This window comes from Numenius arquata, chromosome 12 (genome assembly GCF_964106895.1).
Source record: "Numenius arquata chromosome 12, bNumArq3.hap1.1, whole genome shotgun sequence".
Classification (NCBI taxonomy): Eukaryota; Metazoa; Chordata; class Aves; order Charadriiformes; family Scolopacidae; genus Numenius; species Numenius arquata.
Genome location: NC_133587.1, coordinates 27734883 through 27755995, shown reverse-complemented (window position 1 = coordinate 27755995; position 21113 = coordinate 27734883). Strand labels below are relative to the sequence as shown.

Sequence of the window (21113 nt, the reverse complement as noted above, 5' to 3'; positions counted from 1 at the left end):
AGTATAAGAAAGATATAGATAAGCTTGAGTAAGATCAGCAGAAAATAATTTTTAATATTTTTGCAGACATAAGGAAAAAATTAAGCTTAAATTTTTGAGAAGAAACCTAGAAGTCTTTCAAAATGTCACCCGTATTGATACACATTTGATAATATTCAAAAAAAGAATAATACATTAAGAACATAATAATGACAAAACCGCTGATAAACCTACGCTGCTTTACATGTACATTCATCATTAGGAAGTGCAAATACATCACTTTCATCAAGACTTTGATAAAGCCTAAAAAATGCAAATGTGCTTTGAACATGAAAATTTACCAGTTGAAATTGTATATGTATTAACCTATCTATTTCCAGTTTAAAAAATTGAAAAATGAAGGTAAAAGTATTGAAAGTAAGAAGTTAAACAATGGCAGAAGAACCTGGTGGGGGGTTTTCTGGGTCAACGCAGAAGAATACATTCGGCATCCCCAGATGCCCTGTCTGCAATGACATATTCTGAGATACGACAAAGGGTCCATCCGGGTGTCTTCAAAGTTACACAGCTCCTCAATAAGAAGAGTCCTATAGCCAGCTCCCATTTTCTGCACTTTCATCCGCAGCCTTTTTTTCCTCAACTTTCCCATTTGCATGGCTTGATTCTTCTAAAACTAGTACTAAATTTGACAGAGTTGTGTGAGGATCAAGCAGCTTCAGAAGAGGTATGTCCACCTTTCTCTCTCGAAAGACACGGTTCTGAATTGTCATAGCTAACATAGAGTCCATGCCCAATGATGAAAGCGGTGTATTCATGGTTAGTTCATCTGGGTTCAACCTGGTGAGGTCACTCACCAGTGAGGTGATATAGTCTTCAGATTTGATTAAGGCAGTATCCTGGACTTGAGTTTCCTCAGAAGTTTCAAGCTTATTCCTTAATTCTTCTGACATAAGTGATACAAAGCGGCTTTTAAGTGAAATAATTCGAGTAAAAACATGAGTCGATAAAGTCTGAAAGTTTAATTTGACGACAGCTTGCTGTGGCTTATTCAGAAGTAAGCTCTTCCTGAGATACTCGTGAATTTCATCCACTTGCAGAATGTCTATGCCCTTGGATTCCAGAACGTTCTGAATATGGGTTTGATTGAGCAGTATGCCAAGGTTCAAAGCACCCCAGTTAATGGCTTGACCTGCAAGCCCACAGTTCCTCCTGTAGAGGCAGAAGACATCCAAGAAAGAGTTTGCAGCCGCGTAGTTTGCCTGGGTGGAATTTCCCAGAAAGGAAGTTACAGAGGAATAGCACACAAAGTAGTCAAGCTTCTGGCCTCTGGTAGCCCAATGAAGATTTAGGGTCCCTGCTACTTTGGGGCTCAGCACTTTCTGAAAGTCAGCCAAGGTCAGAGCTTCAACATGGCCATCGTGTAAAACAACAGCACTTTGAAATACTCCTTTGACTGGACTCCCTGCAAAGATGTTTGCAATGGACTGGAAAGCTTTCTCTGCATCACTGGTTGAAGTAACATCACACTGCACAAACACTACTTTGCTCCCTTTATACCGCTGCTCCAAAGCCTTCATCTCGTCTTGCTTCTCTTTACTTGGACTTTTCCTGGAGAGTATTGCAATACACCCTCCTCCATTCTCGGCAACGAATTTCACTGTTTCAAAGCCAAGTCCAGTGAGACCTCCCACCACTACGTAAACACCATTCTGCTTAAACAACTTCTGGGATTCATACAACGGTATATCTGAAAGCATAGTGATGTCCTTCTGCCTTCTCAGTACAGCAAGTGGGACAGATTTGCAGGTAAAATAAGACGTTACAGAGTTTATCCTTTCAAAGTTCTCGGTCTGCTGAAAAACAGAACCTGACAGACGCCTGAACCGTTTCATGTCCATGGAACTGATCCACGCATGCACAGTCTTTTGCAATTCCTTTAGAGATGCCTTCTGGAAAATGCTGGCAAGTGTAAGGATATGAAAGCTGACGTTTTCATCATCAATTCCAGTGACATTCTGGATACATTCGGACTGTCGATTGCCACACACTATCACCACATCTTTAAGAAAGGACATGTGGGCCAGATCCTCCTGGGACAGTCTGTTTAGTGGAGGAAGAACAACAAGGGCATTGCATGAGCTTATATACTGAAACTTATCAGGAGTAGGCCTCGCAAGAACTGTTCTCCAACCCATCTCTTCTGCTGCTGCAGAAAGAACATGGCACAAAACTGATGATGGCTCTGTAGAAATAATACCCAATGTTCTGCCATTTTTCCCCTTGGGTAACTTCTGATTGAAGATTTCCCATGCAAGGACAAAGTATGACATACAGGGGACGCTCTGAAAGCATGGGAACTTCTTTACATTGAAACAAGCTGTTCCTGGAATGCGAACTCTGGATGACGCAGCAGCTGGATAACATGAAACCACGTGATCTCCCACTTTAACTTTCTTCACATCATTGCCTGTTGCGGTTACTGTGCCACTGAAATCAAGAGCTAAAAGTCTGTGTTTGTCTACTGCTTGTGAATTCCAATAGAGCGTGTTACCAAAGTTACGACTAGACACACTAATGGGAAAATAATCTTCTGAGTGGAGACATATTTTATCCACTTGAATTTCAACGCTCTGTTTGTCAAGCTGAGTAGCAGTGCTGGTGGATAATTCAGCAGACAAGTCTTTTGCTGCGTACGGATCAGAAGTGTACAAAGTGAATTTTCCTGACTTCTGGAGAGATTTTACAGGTTGGCCATAATCTGCATCTACAAAAGGCGTGCGTCTGATTTCAGCCACATAAGTTCTTCCTTGGCTGATGCGAACTTCTGGATAGTCCACACTTTTGTGTTTCACAAGAACATCTGCTAGCGCTGAGACGTCCAGGGAACTGGAAGAGATGAGGTCAATAATCTGAAATGTGATTTCTGGAACTTCAGCGGCACAAGTTCTGGTCATGCCATGCAACGCAAACCCGCAGTTAATATGGTCTACATCTCTTTCTGTTGTTCTGTAGGTGATAACTCTGACTGAACAGCGGGACATTTTCTCTCTTAATGCCACAATAACTTGGCGATAGGCTTCACAACACTTTGCCAATTGGTCCACCACCTTCCTTGGGAAGTCTTCATTCAACTTCTGAATTCCCCACAGGAACAGAACTTCATCATAATCCTTAACCTCTGCTCTCATTTTATTCTGTGCGCCCCCTTCCAAAAGGGCTTCCCAGTCTTCATACATAACGTATCTCGAATCAGGATGCAAGTATTTTTTGAGCTGCTCAGCTATCCCAAATTTGTCAGCAAGCACTAGGACTCTGGGAATAGTTCCCAGATATCCAGTCATCTGTGAGACAGAGACTTCTTTCCACTTGTTTTCAAACATGAACTCATTGTCTCTGGAAGATGCTTGCTTCATGAAAGTGATGGCAACACGCTTGAGTTCAGCCAAAACAGAGCCGTGTTTGTCCATAAAGCACCCACAGACCTCTAGGCAATTCCCAATGGATTTGCTTGTTCTCATATATATCATCATTTCTTCCTCCAGCGGTCGGAGCACCACCAGGCTGCCTATCCCTGAAGGAAAGCCTGCTCTGGACTGGAACGTCCTTGAGGTCATGACAGCGGTCATCTGCAGAAAACAGTCGAGCAGCACGGGGTGGATGCAGTACTGGTGCATCTCTCTGACAGTCTCCTTGTTCACCTTTATGGTTGTAATAGCTTCCTTTAGTTCCTGGCAATAATGCACATCACTGACCTGCCTGAATATGGAACCATACTGAAAGCCAATCTGAGACAGTGCTTCATAAACCTCCTCTCTGCTAACCACTGACTTGCATCTGCGATAGATGTCTTCGAAGCAGATGGTGCTTTCTTCCACCGCAGCTTCAGGCCCTTTTGCAATGTGGCCTGCAGCATAAACTGCATTGGAGGAAGAGAGTATCTCGAAGGCTGTCACTGCTTTTTGTGGACTCAGTTTGATACTCAAGACTTGGGAACTCTGTGTGAGAACACATGGTGCAGAAAAACTGATACTCATCTGGCAATTACTCAGAGGCACTCGAGGTCTTGAGCTGTTCATCACAGAAGCCAGACCAAGTTCCACATAAAAAGCACCAGGGACTAAAGCCACACCATTGTTCTTGTGCTCATATAAGTACGATGTCGTGTCCTGAGACAGCAGGCAACCAAACTCCATGTTGTCACTGTTTATGCCATAAATCAAAGGATGACTGGAGCTGACATCTCTTTGATTTGCTTGTTGATGGATATCCAGACGGGCCATGAGTTTTTTGCGATCAAATTGATACCGCGGAATGGCCACTGGAATGCTTTGATACCCATTATAAAAACGCTGCCAGTTGGGATTATATCCCAGTTCAAACAGATTTCCTACCAGGGTGAAGAGTGTCTGATACTCTGCATCAGTTTGCAAAGAAGAGAACACCTTTGTGCCTTCTCCTAGAGTTTCCTTTATGCTTCGCTGCAATGCTCGGTGAGGACTTATTTCCACAAACACCACGTTTTCCCTGTCTCTAGCTGCAGTTTTGATGGCTTGAGTGAAAGCAACAGGCTCACGAATATGCCGGGCCCAGAAATTACCCTCAGCAAAGTCATTTTCAGAAGCAGCCGCCCCAGTCAGCGTTGAAATCACTTCAATTTCCCCTTTTTGTTTTTCTAAAGGTTTTATGCTCTCTTCCAACTCCCCAAGTATCATATCCATGCTGGGGCTGTGGTACGCAGCTGGGACATTTAAAACGTGAAGGAAGATGTTTCTCTGGCTGAAGGTTTGAGCTAAATCTCTCTGGGCAGCATCCACAGAGTCTGAATTCCCAGACAAGGTGCAGGACACTGGGCTGTTGAAGGCTGCAATGCACACCTTTCCTGAGTAGCGACGCAGACATTCAGCAATCTCTTGAACAGGGATGTTTCCAACCACCAACATTCTGCCTCCGGTAGGCTTTGCCTGCAGCCGGCTCCGGTGATAAATCACTTTGACCGCATCTGCCAGGGAAAGGTACCCAGCAAAATGCGCAGCAGCAACTTCCCCTACCGAGTGGCCAACAGCAGTGACTGGTTTAATGCCCCAGTGTTTCAGAAGGGAAGCTGTGGCAACCTGCAGGGTAAAAAGCAAGGGCTGGGAAAGCTCTGGATTCAACAAATCCTTTGGGCTATGACCTCTTGCTGGCAGGAGGCTGATGGGAGCGTGTTTCTGAAAAAGTGCTTCTATTTCCTTACACTTCTCTCTGAACACCGGCTCTGAGCTCAGCAGTACCTCACTGAACTCCTTCAGCGTTACGCCGTTGCCACAGAACACAAACACCAGCTCTGGTTCCACCTTTGACGTGGCAAGTTCAGCGCTCGCTGCTGACATAACCTCTTGCTGCAAGTGTTGGAGAGAATTTGTGACAAATGCTTTCCGGTACCTATAGTTGGCGTGGCTTCTTCTGCAGGCAGACGTATAGGCCAGGCTTGGGAGAGTTACAGAGTTTCTTGTGCTCAGCTGGTCGGCTGTGTCGGCCATTGTCATCTGAAGGGACTTACTTGAGGCTGCCGACAGCAGAACTAATTCAAGGGGCCTCTTAAAGGCAGGAAGAGGCTCTACCTGCTTCATCTGCCTGACTACAACGTGAGCATTGGTTCCTCCAAATCCAAAGCAGTTGATGCCAGCTACTCTTCCATACTCACTGGATTCTTCCCAGGGCTCTACAGTTGTGGGAATTGCAAGGTTTAATTTCTCTGTGTCGATGCTGCTCATCTCCTTTGAGTAATGCAAGGAGGGAACAATCTTTCCATGGTGCATCATGAGAAGCACTTTGATTAACCCTGCTGCTCCAGCAGCTGATTCAGTGTGGCCAATATTTCCTTTCACTGAGCCCACTTTCAAAATGGAAACTCGTGAAGACCTGTTTTTACAAATGACACTACTTAGGCTTTCAGCTTCAGTAGGATCTCCAGCGGCAGTTCCTGTGCCGTGTGCTTCAATGTACTGCACAACTGAGGGATCAACACGAGTTTCATAAATGCTGCGCAGTAACTTCTCTTGCTCTATTCGGGACGGTCTTGTGATCGGAGTAATGGACCTACCGTTCTGATTTACTGCACTGATGTTTATAACACCCCAAATTTTGCTGTAGTCTTCCTTTGCCTGTTTCATAAAAAGGCAAAATTATCTTTAATAATCTCATGCTTTCTCTGCATAGCAAAAAACACAACAAAACAACAAAACGAAGAACAGACCGAGTATAATACTAACTTTTAAATGTGTGATCCCTTCCCCACTGTAGGGGAAGTGCATAAATGCCTAATGCTTAATAAGTGCTTCACTGATCTTAAGCTTGAATTGGAAAATCTTTTCTGGAGTAATTACGAGAACTGGAGATACAAAATTCAGGAAAACAACCAGTCTTACTTTAGTCTGCTTCACAAGCAGTCTTACCTTTCTCAGTGGCTTGAGGAAAACAACCCCACAGCCTTCTCCTCTTCCATAGCCGTCTGCCTTTTTGGAGAAGGGTTTGCTCATTCCCTCGGGAGAGATCATTCTTGCTTTACTGAGAGATACAAAGGTGCTGGGTTCTATTATGCAGTTCACTCCACCACAGATTGCTGCCTCACAATCTCCTGGAGTAAAATGGAAACATACTCATGTTGAGATGTCCAAAATGATAGACAGAAACAGTAGCAATCCTCATTTCATTGTCCAGCTTCTCTTCAGTCCCATTACCTGATTTAATTGCTTGCAAGGCGTAGTGCAGAGCAAAAAGAAAAGATGAACACGCAGTGTCAATCGTCAGTGATGGTCCAGTCAGATTAAATGTAAATGAGACCCTGTTAGCAGCAATGCTCATTGCTGCTCCAGTACCATCGTAATGATTTATTTCATTCACTGATTTGCTTGTTACAATTTCATAGTCTCGATTCATAAGACCTGCAAAAATATCAAACACGTGTCACATTAACCCAAGCAAACAAAAGGCATGTACAGCTTTAAACCTGATGGCATGTTTTGGGTTTCTATTTTAATAGAACAGAACAGAATAGTTCAGTTGGAAGGGAGCTACAATGATCCTCTTGTCCAACTGCCTGACCAATTCAGGGCTCACCAAAAGTTAAAGCCTGTTCTTAAGGGCATTGTCCAAATGCCTCTTACACACTGACAGGCTTGGGGCCTCCCTCATGGGAGCCTGTTCCAGTGTTTGATCACTCTCTCTATAAATAAATGCTTCCTAACACCAAGTCTGAACACAGCTTTGAACCATTTCCATACACCTTGTCACAGGATACCAGGGAGAAAAGCTCAGCACCTCCCTCTCCACTTCCCCTCCTCAGGAAGCTGTAGAGGGCAGTCTGCCCCTCAGTCTCCTCTTCTCCAAACTAGGCAGACCCAGAATCCTTTGACCTCCTCATAGGACATGCCTTCCAGCCCTTTCACCAGTTTAAGTGTCTCCTGATTTGGCTTCAGTGCCGGAAGACACTAAGAGGAGCACCTAAATTAGATACGTGAATTGTATCATGAACTTCTAGAGCAGCCTACTAATCCATACCAAAAATAACCAGTAGTGTCATGGCACAGTAGCCTTAGATCTCCAGTGCTAGATATGGATGTAAAGTTTATGAAGGGGTGCTCCAATTTTTGCGAAGTTCAAACATACTTTCTTTACCATGAAATTTTCACCTTACCAATAAAAACACCTGTTTTGGTGCCACTGATAGCTTCTACGGGGACTCCTGCATCCTCCAGTGCTTTGTATGTGCATTCCATCAATAACTTCTGTTGCGGATCCATGCGTTCAGCTTCCATATCATTAATCCCAAACAGGTGGTTGTCAAATGAATTAAATCTAAAATACACAGACCAGAAAATGGTACAATACTTCAAGACTCAAAGTACACATTTTTTGCAATTTCATGGAAAGCAAAGCAGTAACTGCTGTTTAGGCCACAGTTCCCATTTAGGAAATTCAGAAGAAAATGTTCATAGGCCAAAGATGTTTTATGTCCCACCACAAATATGTATTTTGATCAACAATTCTGCATTTCAGAGTTACGAGCCCACTCCTAGAAATTTTTATTCACGTGGTTATCCCACTAGTACCAACAGGACTCCTCAGATTATGAAAATTTACAGAATGAGGCTCCCTCTGCTGTAAGGTGATATTAGCCAACAAGTTTTAAACATATTGTCTTCTAAATTACTTAAGACAATACAGACAGATGCTTTACTATTTAAAACCAGTAAGTAGAGGATCATCTCAGATGTTTCCAAGAGATACCCATACTTCTCTAGTAATAAAGTCAAAATATTTCATATGTGTATGTGTGTGTTTATCTTTAAAAAGTCTCGAAAGTAGGCCCACGCTTACAAAGAACCAATCCCAGGCTTAATCTTGTATCCCAAGATCAGATTTGTATTGGCCTTCTATCCTTTCTTGATTTCAGTGGGGAATTCAGTATCTAACATTATTTGCTCATCGGTGTCACACACGACAAATTCCTGCAGTTTGACAACCGCATGTTCATCATGTGAGATAGAAGAAAACCGGTTCCCAGGTCCCATTTACAAGCTCTCCCTGTGCCTTGCACCCTCTGAAAGGCTGGAGGCGTTAGTCTAAATGCCAGAAAAATCAGTGGCACCCCATAGTAACAGACTCACTCTTTGAGAAGAGCAGCTCGCGTTGTACATATTTTTCCTGGCTTGTTATCATCTGGATCATACCACTCTTCGGCATCGAATCTCTCAGGAGGGATATCTACTGTGCAGTTTATGCCTTCCTCCAGGACTTTCCAGAAATTGTCAATTCCATCACCTGTTGTACAAACGTTTTGAAGTAGATTAAATTATGTGCTCCCCCTCCCCATGCACACTCAGTTACAAGGAACTCCCACGAATACATCTAGGTTGCTCAAGTAGAATCACCAGAGAAAGAAATGGTCATTCTTTGGTGAGAGGAAAACGGAACGGCATGACAGACCCCTTCACTGCTTGCCTAAAAGCAAAGGAACCCCACAAAATCCTTAACTTTCTGCTGTCCCCATTTCCCTACCGTGTCACTGCATCTACTATATACGTGCATCATGTCCTTAATGACCACACGGGTACGATGAGGTCTTTCTGTATCTGTGCAGCACCACTCTCAGGCAGCTCCACTGCCAGCAAAAGGTCATCTCTGGACATTAGCTCTTTGAAGACAGACTGAGTCTACAAATACCAGGAAAATGCCAGAGGCGTTATCCTGTCTCCCTAACACTAGAAGGCACCTAAATCAAACATAAAAGTATGTGTTGTGCATATTCAATGCTGACAGTGCCAAAGACCTCACTACTGGATTCTGAGGAACCCTGTCCTCCCTGGTTGAGATCCAGAGATTCAGCTCCAGGCACTGACGTGTCTAGGTCCTCTTCTTAGCCCTGAAAGCAATGAGCATGGCATCCACACAGTGGCCCACCTCTCTCCTCCTCCCAGCTTCCACTTCACCCAAGCAGCAGCAGCCCCACTCACTCTGGAAACAGTCCCTTGCTAAACTAGTACTTAATGGTTAGGCCAGAGACCGCTGCTGTGTATTTACTGCACTTGTCTAGATTCAGAACCACACATGTAATTACTGATGGACCATATACACCTATTGAATCTTGTACAAAATGAAGCCAGGAACTGAAATGTGCTGAGGCCCAAGAATCCCTTTAGGGTTGAACTTCAGCTTGCAAGGACAGAACTGTATTCCACTCCCTAGGTTATTTCTGGATTTTTAAAATCTGGATCTATCTAATGTAAAGAGCACGGAGAGTTCCACAGCAGCAGCCAGAACCTAGAAATCTCTCACAGCGATCTGAACTTCTCCACCCATCTAATCTCAGTCAAGCATCTAACCTCAGAATAAAAAGTCATCTGTCACTGTCATAGGGCCTGAGTGTATCTAAGATTGTGAATATGAGACTCCTGTAATACAGGCTACCGTCTTTTATTACAGTAGGTAATGTCAGTCCTTATCTGAATTCAGCTTCCCATCTTGTACAAGAGGCAGTATTTAGGTTTGTATTTGTAAGAGGCACAACCTGACTAGAGACAGAGCTGTGCTTATCTAGCTCTGCTCTCTTCTCACACCTTTCCAAGTGAATACTCTAATATAAAGGAGGAAGCTTTCTTTTAGGGAGAGCCAGCCTACTCATAAAACAGGCAGAGCTGGTGATATTGTCAGCCCTCGATCTGTCCTGTCCCCATGGACGCATAGTCCTGCAACAGCGCACAGCCATCCAGCCAGTGCACGTGCAGACAGCTCAGATCATCCCACACCCATCCACTTCACGTAGATCAGTTTCACGTGTGCAGCTCAATGCCCTGCTCACAGACAGCACTGCAGGTCTCTCCATCAGAGGACAAATTTGAAACAATTTGTTTCCACCACAGCGTGACCTTTTAAAAAGATCCTACAAATAGCAAAGCAATGAAATCCACAAAAGTAAGGGAGGAACATGTTGTTTTCCTCCATTTCAACATTAATAAATGATAATAAATCAATGACCACTGGGCAGCCTGCTTTGCTTTTACCCAAAACTTACCTCCAGGAAAGTTGCATCCTATTCCCACAATAGCAATTTCATCCGCAGTCTCCATCTCCATCTCCTGGGCTGTACAATACAGGTAGAAGTGTCAGCCAGCTCAAACAATTACGCATTTAGCATTAAATAAATATTAGGTTAAAAGGTGAACTTCCCACAAACGCATATACTTGTTCAGAGCTTGATTAATCTTGAATGATCTACTTCTGGTTGGGATGAGAAATGACACTCCTCACAGGTGACCAGAGCTGTGTGCTATTTTTCTTTTCGCCTCTACTTTAGAGGAAAATCTCCGACTAATTCCCCAGACTCCCTCATTCACAGACACTTCCATTTTTTTCTGTTAACCTCTGCTACTCCTGCCACCAGCTGATCTGCGCTTGAGCCTCTCCCAAGATCAGTCCTGCTTTGCTTCTCCTGTACAGAAGTGAATTGTGCATTGACCAAGGCACACTTTCAGCTCTGTCTTCTCTATCCATAAAGCAGACCTCCCAAACAGAGTTTGCAAATTACCTGTAAACAGGCAACAGACAATCAAGTAACTGAAGGAACAAAAGAAGTGTCTTTCACAGGCTGGGGAAGTGCCTGGAAAGAAAAACCTTATTCAAAGCTCTGCTTTGCTGGATCCCAAGGCTGCTTAGCTTTTGTCTAAATCAGAGGTTAACCCTCACACACCGCGCTCAAAGCCACCAAAAAGCTACAAGATCTCTGTCTTCCTGACAGCGTGCAGTCTCCAGACAGCCCCACTACAGCCATACAAATAACTGGCCATTCACCTCATTGGAGCTTCACAGGGAAAGTTTTTTGTTGTGAAGCAACTCAGAAAAAAACCAACTTCATTTTTTCAACAAATCAGATCGCAGAACAAGTAATTGTTTGGGATGAAATTAAATACCTCAGTACAGAATTTAAAGCTGATTTTTTTCTCTTTAATTCTAGGAAGGGAACTGGTGAGACAAAAACCAGTTCAATTCAATTAGTTGAAACCCACTAGGATGCCCACCTCAGAACCCTCCAGTCCTCCTGGACTTGCTTCAACCCACAGAGGAGAAGATTCATGTTGAAAGGGGTTTTGGGGATTCTTGGCACTGGTGACAGATTCTCATCTCAGTGATATCACAGCAGGTCCCAAAGAGCCCTTCTCAGTTATTGACTGATGGCAGTTAAGCAGAGATGAGGCTGTTTTGCAGCCCCACACATCATTCATAGTTACCATTTCTTGGAGGTTTGCTTTGAAACGTGAAACTAAAAACGACTGCTCAGATTCACACGTTGAAAAATTTACTTCGCGGTTCCATTAACTAAGATAGAGAAAGTTAAAAAATAGGCAGACCAGCAAAAATAAGGAGACCAGAATCTGGCTTTCTAGGAATAAAGTCTATTTTACCAATAATATAAATTCAAAAATGCTATAAAAATTGATTTCTTTCAGTTCTTTCAAAGTTGTCTATGATTTCTATGTTTTCTTTCTATTTCATGTTTTAATTTCTTGATATCCTAAAACTGCAAAGCCCAGCATAGATACTCTTATCACAAAGGTACTTTTAAGCATTGTTCCTAAGTTAGCACTTAAATAGCATATGATAGAAATATAACGATCTTCCAATTATAACATAAAACACATCTTTGGCTTCTATAGAGTTATCTGGTGAGCTATGTAACTCTTACCTTATACCATCCCAGTGGGGTGTACTAATAGGCTGAGTGTTTGGAAGTTGTTTATATAGGATTCCGTGAGGTTTCTTACTCAAATACGCATGCTAAAACATGACGAAAACATTAACCCCTTTCAAAGAGCAGAAAACAAATGAGTCATGTGATAAGTCAGTGACCCTAATAAAATTCAAAAGTACTTCCCTGAAGTAGTGAATTCTGATGAGATCAGGTCTTACACCAGGACAAGATTAAAATCTCTGTCTTATCTAACTTAGTACAGTTAGCAAATCAATAAATTAGAGACATAGAGTCATTTATGTTGGAAAAGACCTTTAAGATCATCAAGTCCAACCATGAACCTCGCACTGCCAAGTATGCCAATAAACCATGTCCCTAGGTACCTCGTCCTCCCGTCTTTGAAATACCCGCAGTGATGTTGACTCAATGATGTCCTTGGGCAGCTTGTCCCAATGCTTGAAAACCCTGTCAGGGAGGATTTTTTTCCTAATATCCAATCTAATCCTCCCATGACACAACTTGAGGCTCTTTCCTCTTCTCATAGAAACATGGAATCATATCACTTGCTACTTGGGAGAAGAGACCGAGCCCTACCTTGCTACAACCTCCTTTCAGGCGGTTGTAGAGAGCCATAAGGTCTCCCCTCAGCCTCCTTTTCTCCAGGCTGAACAACCCCAGTTCCCTCAGCTGCTCCTCATAAGACTTGTGCTCCAGACCCCTCGCCAGCTTCATTGCCCTTCTCTGGACACGCTCCAGCATCTCAATGTCTTTCGTGTAGTGAGGGGCCCAAAACTGGACATGGTGTTTGAGGGGGAGCCTCACCAGTGCTGAGTACAGGGGCATGATCACTTCCCTAGTCCTGCTGGCCACACTAGTTCTGATACAAGGCAGGATGCTATTGGCCTTCTTGGCCACCTGGGCACCCTGCTGGCTCATAGTCAGCTGGCTGTTGACCAACACCTCCAGGTCTTTTTACATGGGGCAGCCCTTCAGCCACTCTGCCCCAAGCCTGCATCGCTGCATGGGGATGTTGTGACCCAAGTGCAGGACCCGGCACTTGGCCTTGTTGAACCTCATACCACTGGCCTTGCCCCATCGATCCGGCCTGTCCAGCTCCCTCTGCAGAGCCTTCCCACCCTCAGGCAGATCAACACTGCCCCCCCAACTTGGTGTCGGCTGCAAAATGACTGAGGGTTGTCCTGGGTCTGGCGGGGATAGGGTTAATTCTCCCCAGGACCTAGCAGGGACACAGGTATTCCATCCCATGTGAGCCATGCCCAAGGGGTAACAGGAGCTAGCCGGGGAAGGGAAGGGGCAGGAAGTCGGGGAGGCGGAAGAGGAAGTCATCCCCCGAGGGAGCAGAGCGGTCGGGGGGCATCCCGGGTGCGGTCGGCAAGCGGTGGTATCGTACTCGTGGTTGTATATTCCTCTGTCGGTGTTATTATTGTTGTTGTTTCTTGCTCCCCTTGCTGTTCTGTTAAATTGCCTTTGTCTCAACCCACGAGTTTTTGCCTTTTTCTTCCGATTCTCCCCTCCTGGCTGCGCTGGCGGTGGGGGCCCAATATGAGCGAGCGGCTGCCAGGTGGTCCTTTGTTGCCGTCTGAGGCTAAACCACGACAGGGTGCACTCTACTCCTTGTCCCGATCAGTGCTAAAGATATTGAACAGAACTGGCCCCAATACAGAGCCCTGGGGAACGTCACTTGTGAGTGGCCTCCAACTGGATTTAACTCCATTCACAAATCTTTGGGACCGGTCACGCAGCCAGTTTTTTACCCAGCAAAGAGTACGCCCATCCAAGCCATGGGCAGCCTGTTTCTCCAGGAGAATGCTGTGGGAAACGGTGTCAAAGGCCTTACTAAACTCCGGGTAGGCAACACCAACAGCCTTTCCCTCATCCACTAAGTGGGTCACCTTGTCGTAGAAGGAGATCAGGTTAGTTAAGCAGGACCTGCCTTTCATAAACACGTGCTCCTTGATCACCTAGTTGTCCTGTATGTGCCACTTGATGGCACTCAAAACGGTCTGCTCCATAACCTTCCCCGGCACCGAGATCAGACTGACAGGCCTGTAATTCTCCAGATCCTCCTTCCAGCCCTTCTTGTAGACGGGCATCATATTTGCTAACCTCCAGTCAACTGGGACCCCACCAGTTACTCAGGACTGCTGATAAATGATGGAAAGTGGCTTGGTGAGCACTTCTGCCAGCTCCCTCAGTACCCCTGGGTGGATCCCACCCGGTCCCCAGACTTGTGCGTGTCTAAATGGTGTAGCAGGTTGCTAACCATTTCCCTTGGATTATGGGGGCTTCATTCTGCTCCTCGCCCCTGTCTACTAGTTCAGGGGCCTGGGTACCTGGAGAACAACTGGTCTTAGTATTAGAGACTGAGGCAAAGGCAGCATTAAAGTACCTCAGCCTTTTCCTCATCCTTTGTACTATGTTTCCCCCTGCATGCAATAAAGGAGGAACAAGGCCAGAGCAGGAGGAGGAACAGGAAAAAAGACCAGGCTGGAGCGGGAGGGAGGGAAGAGAGAAGACCATGCCTGGGCCAGGGCTAGAGCCAAGGAGCTGCTTGGCAGGAGCTGAGAGGTTCAGCCCGAAAGAGGCTGCTGCAGGTGAAGGAATCACCATGGACGACCTGGCCCCAGTCTCCTGCACCACCCGCAGCCCCACTAAAGGGGCTGAGCATGGCTGTGGCGAGGGAACTGAAGAGCAAAAAGGGCAGGAGAAGAGGTGTCTGGAGGGAAGCAGGGCTATTTTTCCTAAGGCTTGGTGGATTGTTTTCAGTCTTCCTTGATCTCAGAATCAGTAATTAATAGATCATTAACTGGGAAACAAATTACATACATGGAAATTCCTTGAATGAGTAAACAGTTTTTCCCCATGGCTTTTACCCTTACTGGAATTTTTCTTGAAACAACTTGTGACTCTTGGTCACACATTGCACTTTCAAACTCTCAGACCAGAGATGGCCTATTCCTGCCCCTCAGGACAGACGGGCATTTCTGTGTCCAGGCTGCCCATGGAAAGTGCTTTGCCAATTGTGTGAGATGCGCTGGACCCTGGAATAAAAAAAGTGGCATCAAGAAGTCTTTTATCCCATTCCTTCCACCATAATGAAGCACCAGGTACGGCTGTGCCATTTCTGAAGGAAATTTGACTAACCTGTTCTTTACAGTGCCCACCGTAGTACCCGACAGACAATGACAGGGAAGTTGTCTCCTCTCCTATCCTGTCCTGCCTTTTCCTTTCCCTCCATGTGGATGAGGCAGGAATGCTCTGTGGGCTGCCTAGCTACTACACCTCTCTGTATACATGCCTGGGTGGAACAAGAGGACTTTGCTACCTGTGCTAGGGAGTGACAGCCTGCGGCCCTGAGGTTACATGACTGCAGATGACATGGGAAATGCATCGCTTCAAACCCCTGTATCGCAAGCAAGCAGTCTGATTGTAAAACTGTGGGCTATCAGTTGGGAGATGTGTGCCCAGTGTGCAGTGAAGAATCATGTTTCAGGAACGTGCCCGCAAAGAAATGATATGGGGTGGCCTTGTGATGAGGAGAGCCAGATGGGAGGTGAATTCCTGCTTTCCCCCGGGGGGGGTTATCTGTTCAGAACATATGATTCCAAAGAAAAGTGAGCATTTATTGTGGCACCAAGTCCCGGAACTAACAGGTGCTTGTTGATATTGAAGATCTTCTCTTCCTCACTTTGGGAGTTCATGGTGACTGTGAAATTGCCGTCTTGAGGAACAGTACGTGCATGTTATTTATGGGGAAAAACTGCAGACGAGAACTGCAGCGCCTCTCTCTTACTCTTGCTTTGATCAGCCAATGTCTGTTTGGGCTTTGTATGTAGGTTTTTTAGGGTTTTGAAACACTAACTTATTATTTTGAATATTTATGTATCAGAGAATACTGATCTGAGCACAAACTAGACTTTGATTCAGCAGGGCTCAGATAGACAACAAAGATATCAAAAGGGCTAACTTGAGCATTTATTCCATTACCTATGGAAGGGATGACCTTTCGTACGTCCCCTCACCTCATTTATGGGAAGGTAATTTTTTACTTCCCTGAGCTGGAAAATTTCTGCCGACCACACAACCAATGTAATCATTGCCCTTCTGCACCAGTGTTTCTGTGCCAACAAGATGTTTGGGAAGGTATCTCCTTCTCACATCAATCCAGGCTCTCTTGGAAATAACCGTCTCACAGGAGCATTTGAAACAGTTAATATTAACAGTAATATTAACAGGTAATATTTTTAACGGTAGCTAAAGTTCCTGTTGTAAAGAAAAGTTCCTGTTCTACTCTTTAACTGACTTGAAGTAAGAAAGAAAAGCTGAAGCTAAGCTAACATCAAGAAGCAGCCAGAAATGTCCTGCTGTCACCTCCTATGGGAAGTCACATGAACAACTAAACAAAAGCTGATGAGGAGATTTGTACTCCACCTGAAGCATAAGTCCCAGAGACAGCAAGGCCAGGAACTTCTCCAAAGCCACACCAGGTTGAAACCTTAGCCCTTGTGCAGATTTTGAGTGAGAGATATAACCATGAGGAAAGAGTCTGTATGGCCCCGAGTGAGCCCACCAGAGGTTTAGCTGCCAGAGCCTCAGGCAAACAGCACGATGGCACAGCTGAGGGCAACCCCATTCCTCGGGGAGGAGGGGAAAGGCTCCCAGAGGGGTTATGTGGAGGCCGTGGCCAGAACCCACCCCCAGACTGTGGAAACTGCCTCCACCTGGCCATGGCTCCTTATCTGCATCCAGACCTGGACAAGCTAACAGCCAAACCCTGAGTCAACAAGGTGTTAAGAGAAGCAGGCTCCTTCTCATCATGTCAGTCCAGGATCTGCTGGCATTTGTCTTTATTAATTGTGGGTGGCCCTATCTGTCAGAGCCATGTTATTATTTTAATGCTGATTCACACATAAATGCATGAAGTCTGCTTGCTGGGATCTATCTGTCTATCTATGTTTTTATCTACATGTGGATTTAAACTTTTGTGGGGAGCCAGAATGTTTGCAGAAATATCAGAACCAGGGTAACCTGCTTTACATGCAATATACCAGAAACCTGTAGAGATTTGCAGCTTCTTGAAGTCCTGTCAGCTTTGGAATGCATTCCCTAGAACGTTGACATGTCATACAGAGACTGCGAGTCCTTGGGAAAAGACCTCATTGGTCCCTGAGTAGTGAAAGCCATGTTAGATATTTTCACAGATGAGCCAGAGTGCATCCTGATACCACCTTGTTCTTCCCCTGGTAGCTTCATTTTTCTTCAGCCTTCTCTTTTTCTTCACTGGTCACCTACTGGAATATTGTTCAGGGAAATCATTGCTGTTCGCTTAGCAAGCTTTTCAGACTACTAATTGTAAGACACAAATGTAATCCTGGTCTTCTTCCTTTCCATTTCCCTTTCTTGGATAGGAATTATCCTCTAACTGAAAGAGTCCTTTGCCTTCCTTTCCCAGGCCATTCCTCAAGAGCTTGTTGCTTCCGCTTGGAGTGGGAGTGCCATGACCACCTGCATTGGTCAAACGGCCAACTCTCTGCAACGCGCCACTGCCCTTGCTGACCAGACCTCCATAAACTGTAAGAGGCACGTAGACGCTCATCTCCAGTGTAAGTAGATGCTGACGCTGTCACCATCTAGAGTGGGTGGGCAATTCTAGGTAAAGATTTATGTGCTACATTTAGCATTTAAATCTGCAGCAGACTCCCCCCTCACGGTTCATATGCCTGTCTGCCATTTCCATAAAGTCTGTTTAGAGGAATAATTTCTTATAAAGGACTGTTCTGACAGCAAAGCAAAAGTTAGGCTGTCCACATTCTTCCGGCTCGTTTTAAGATTAGAGGATTACAGAAACAAGTTTTGAGGAAGAGACAAATCGCCACATCCGGTGAGCAGTGGTCAACAGTTCAATGGATGGAGATCAGTGACCAGTGCTGTTTGTCAGGGTTCCATACTAGGACCAGGTACTGTTTAATGTCTTCTTCACTGACATAGGCAGTGGGATCGAGTGCACCCTCAGCACATTTGCAGATGACACCAAGAGATCCTGCACCTGGATCGGGGCAATCCCCAGTATCAATAAAGGCTGGGGGATGAAGGGATTGGGAGTAACCCTGCGGAGAAGGCCTTGGGGGTACTGGTGGATGAAAACCAACGTGAGCCAGCAATGTGTGTTTGCAACCCAGAAAGCCAACCGTATCCTGGGCTGAGTCAAAAGCAGCGTGGCCCGCAGGTTGAGGGAGGTGATTCTGCCCCTCTGCTCCGCTCTGGTGAGACCCTGCCTGGAGTACTGCATCCAGCTCTGGAGTCCTCAGCACCAAAAAGACATGGATCTGCTGGAGCAGGTCCAGAGAAGGGCCACAAAGATGATCAGAGGGATGGACCACCTGTCCTGTGAGGACAGGCTGAGAGAGTTGGGGTTGTTCAGCCTGGAGAAGAGAAGGCTCCAGGGAAACACTATTGCAGCCTTTCAGTACTTAAAGGGGGCTTACAAGAAAGATGGGGACAGGCTTTTTAGCAGGGACTGTAGCAATAGGATGACGGGTAGTGGTTTTAAACTAAAAGAGGGTAGATTTAGACTGGAAGAAAGACAATTTTTACAATGAGGGTGATGAAACAGTGCAACAGGTTGCCCACAGAGGTTGTAGATGCCCCCTCCCTGGAAACATTCAAGGTCAGGTTGGACGGAGGTCTGAGCAACCTGATCTAGTTGAAGATGTCCCTGCTTGTTGCAGAGGGGTTGGACTAGATGACTTTTGAAGGTTCCCTCCAACTCAAACCATTCTATGATTCTATTTCTAATCACTTTGAGGTCTGGTGCATTATTGTTAATGGGGCGAATTAAAAAAAAAAAATAAAAAAAAAAAAGACCAACAACTCATTCTTTACTGGGGAGAACTGTATATTGATGTGGAACAGAACCTCAAGAGGGAAGCAGAGCAAAGGAGTGATTACTTTTGGCACAGCAGTACATCATTTTTCCTCTCCCAAGGTCTCCTTGAAGATCTGTAATTACCCATCCTCTTTTCTCAGCTTTGTGATTGCCCTCTTAGAGAGTCCTTGCCATGCAATATATGCAAGGTAAAATAACCCTGGTGGGCAGTGCCCTGCTGAGGGATAAGCAAGGTAATTCACCCTTATGAGAAAATTGGGTCAGGTATGCATCATCTTCTTCATACTTTCATTTGGAACAACATGCTTTGCCAATTGTGTGAGATGCGCTGGACCCTGGAATAAAAAAAGTGGCATCAAGAAGTCTTTTATCCCATTCCTTCCACCATAATGAAGCACCAGGTACGGCTGTGCCATTTCTGAAGGAAATTTGACTAACCTGTTCTTTACAGTGCCCACCATAGTACCCGACAGACAATGACAGGGAAGTTGTCTCCTCTCCTATCCTGTCCTGCCTTTTCCTTTCCCTCCATGTGGATGAGGCAGGAATGCTCTGTGGGCTGCCTAGCTACTACACCTCTCTGTATACATGCCTGGGTGGAACAAGAGGACTTTGCTACCTGTGCTAGGGAGTGACAGCCTGCGGCCCTGAGGTTACATGACTGCAGATGACATGGGAAATGCATCGCTTCAAACCCCTGTATTGCAAGCAAGCAGTCTGATTGTAAAACTGTGGGCTATCAGTTGGGAGATGTGTGCCCAGTGTGCAGTGAAGAATCATGTTTCAGGAACGTGCCCGCGAAGAAATGATATGGGGTGGCCTTGTGATGAGGAGAGCCAGATGGGAGGTGAATTTCTGCTTTCCCCCAGGGGGTGTTATCTGTTCAGAACATATGATTCCAAAGAAAAGTGAGAAGTTATTTTGGCACCAGGTCCCGGAACTAACAGGTGCTTATTCATATTGAAGATCTTCTCTTCCTCACTTTGGGAGTTCATGGTGACTGTGAAATTGCCATCTGCTGAGAGCTGGCAGGATGAGTGGCTGCTGCTCCTCTGCTTGATGATGAGACTGGTATTTGCTGTGAATATGGTACCCTTAGGCATTATGTAGGAAGGGACAACATCGACACAGGGGCAGCTGTTGTGCAGAAAGCTGTCCACTACCTTGCATGATGTCTCTGAGCTGTCAGAATGTGTGAGGCATGTTCTGAGGCCATCTTGGTGTGAGGCTCTTCAGGAATTTCTATGCTCATTTGAGTATCCTTTCTTATTTTTAGGAAGAATTAAGTTGCCTAAGTGTTTTAGCTGTCTGGGTGATATGCTGTTTCTGTTGTCCTTTATAGTGATGGACAGAATTTCAGCTTATCAGTATAGGTACAGATAGGAATATATGTATATATAGGTATATATGGGTATATCTATACCTATATAGGTATAGATGCCAGAAAGGCAAGATGAACTGCCAGATTTTATACTTTAGCTCTGGCAATATTCCTTTTTAAGCTGACATAAAGAGAAATTCCTGTCTCTAGTGTGATTTCAGAATCATGAGGTTTTCCATGAGGACTGATCTAAATTATACTTTTAAACGCTACAGTGCTTTGAGTACAATGTAACATGAGGCTACTGAAGAGCCTCGTTGACTTCGGTACTTGCACTTCCTTATAAGGGCTCCATAAAATTTCACCGTCCTTAATTAACCTTAATACTTGCCCAGCTTACTTCCATGAGAATTGTAAAAAGTTTGCCTCTTTAATCAGTGTCTTATTAATAAGGAGTATGTTATCTTTGCAGGCTGCTTTTCTTACGACATGCATGCTTATAAGCTTCCTCATAAAATGATCAGTCAGGTCTTGAAGATCTTCAGGAACAGTAGGTGCATGTTATTTATGGGGAAAAACTGCAGACGAGAACTGCAGCGCCTCTCTCTTACTCTTGCTTTGATCAGCCAATGTCTGTTTGGGCTTTGTATGTAGGTTTTTTAGGGTTTTGAAACACTAAC

At 45.0% G+C, this 21113-nt stretch overlaps 1 protein-coding gene across 1 annotated transcript; it reads right to left on the bottom strand.

The window, feature by feature from the left end:
- Nucleotides 1-566: 566 nt before the first annotated feature.
- LOC141471244 (phthioceranic/hydroxyphthioceranic acid synthase-like) lies at nucleotides 567-10647 on the bottom strand. Its single transcript, XM_074157666.1, is given in 7 exon segments — nucleotides 567-6122; nucleotides 6414-6595; nucleotides 6699-6902; nucleotides 7655-7815; nucleotides 8628-8781; nucleotides 10532-10613; nucleotides 10615-10647. Coding segments are annotated over 7 exon segments (6372 nt in total).
- Between the last annotated feature and the right edge of the window lie 10466 nt (nucleotides 10648-21113).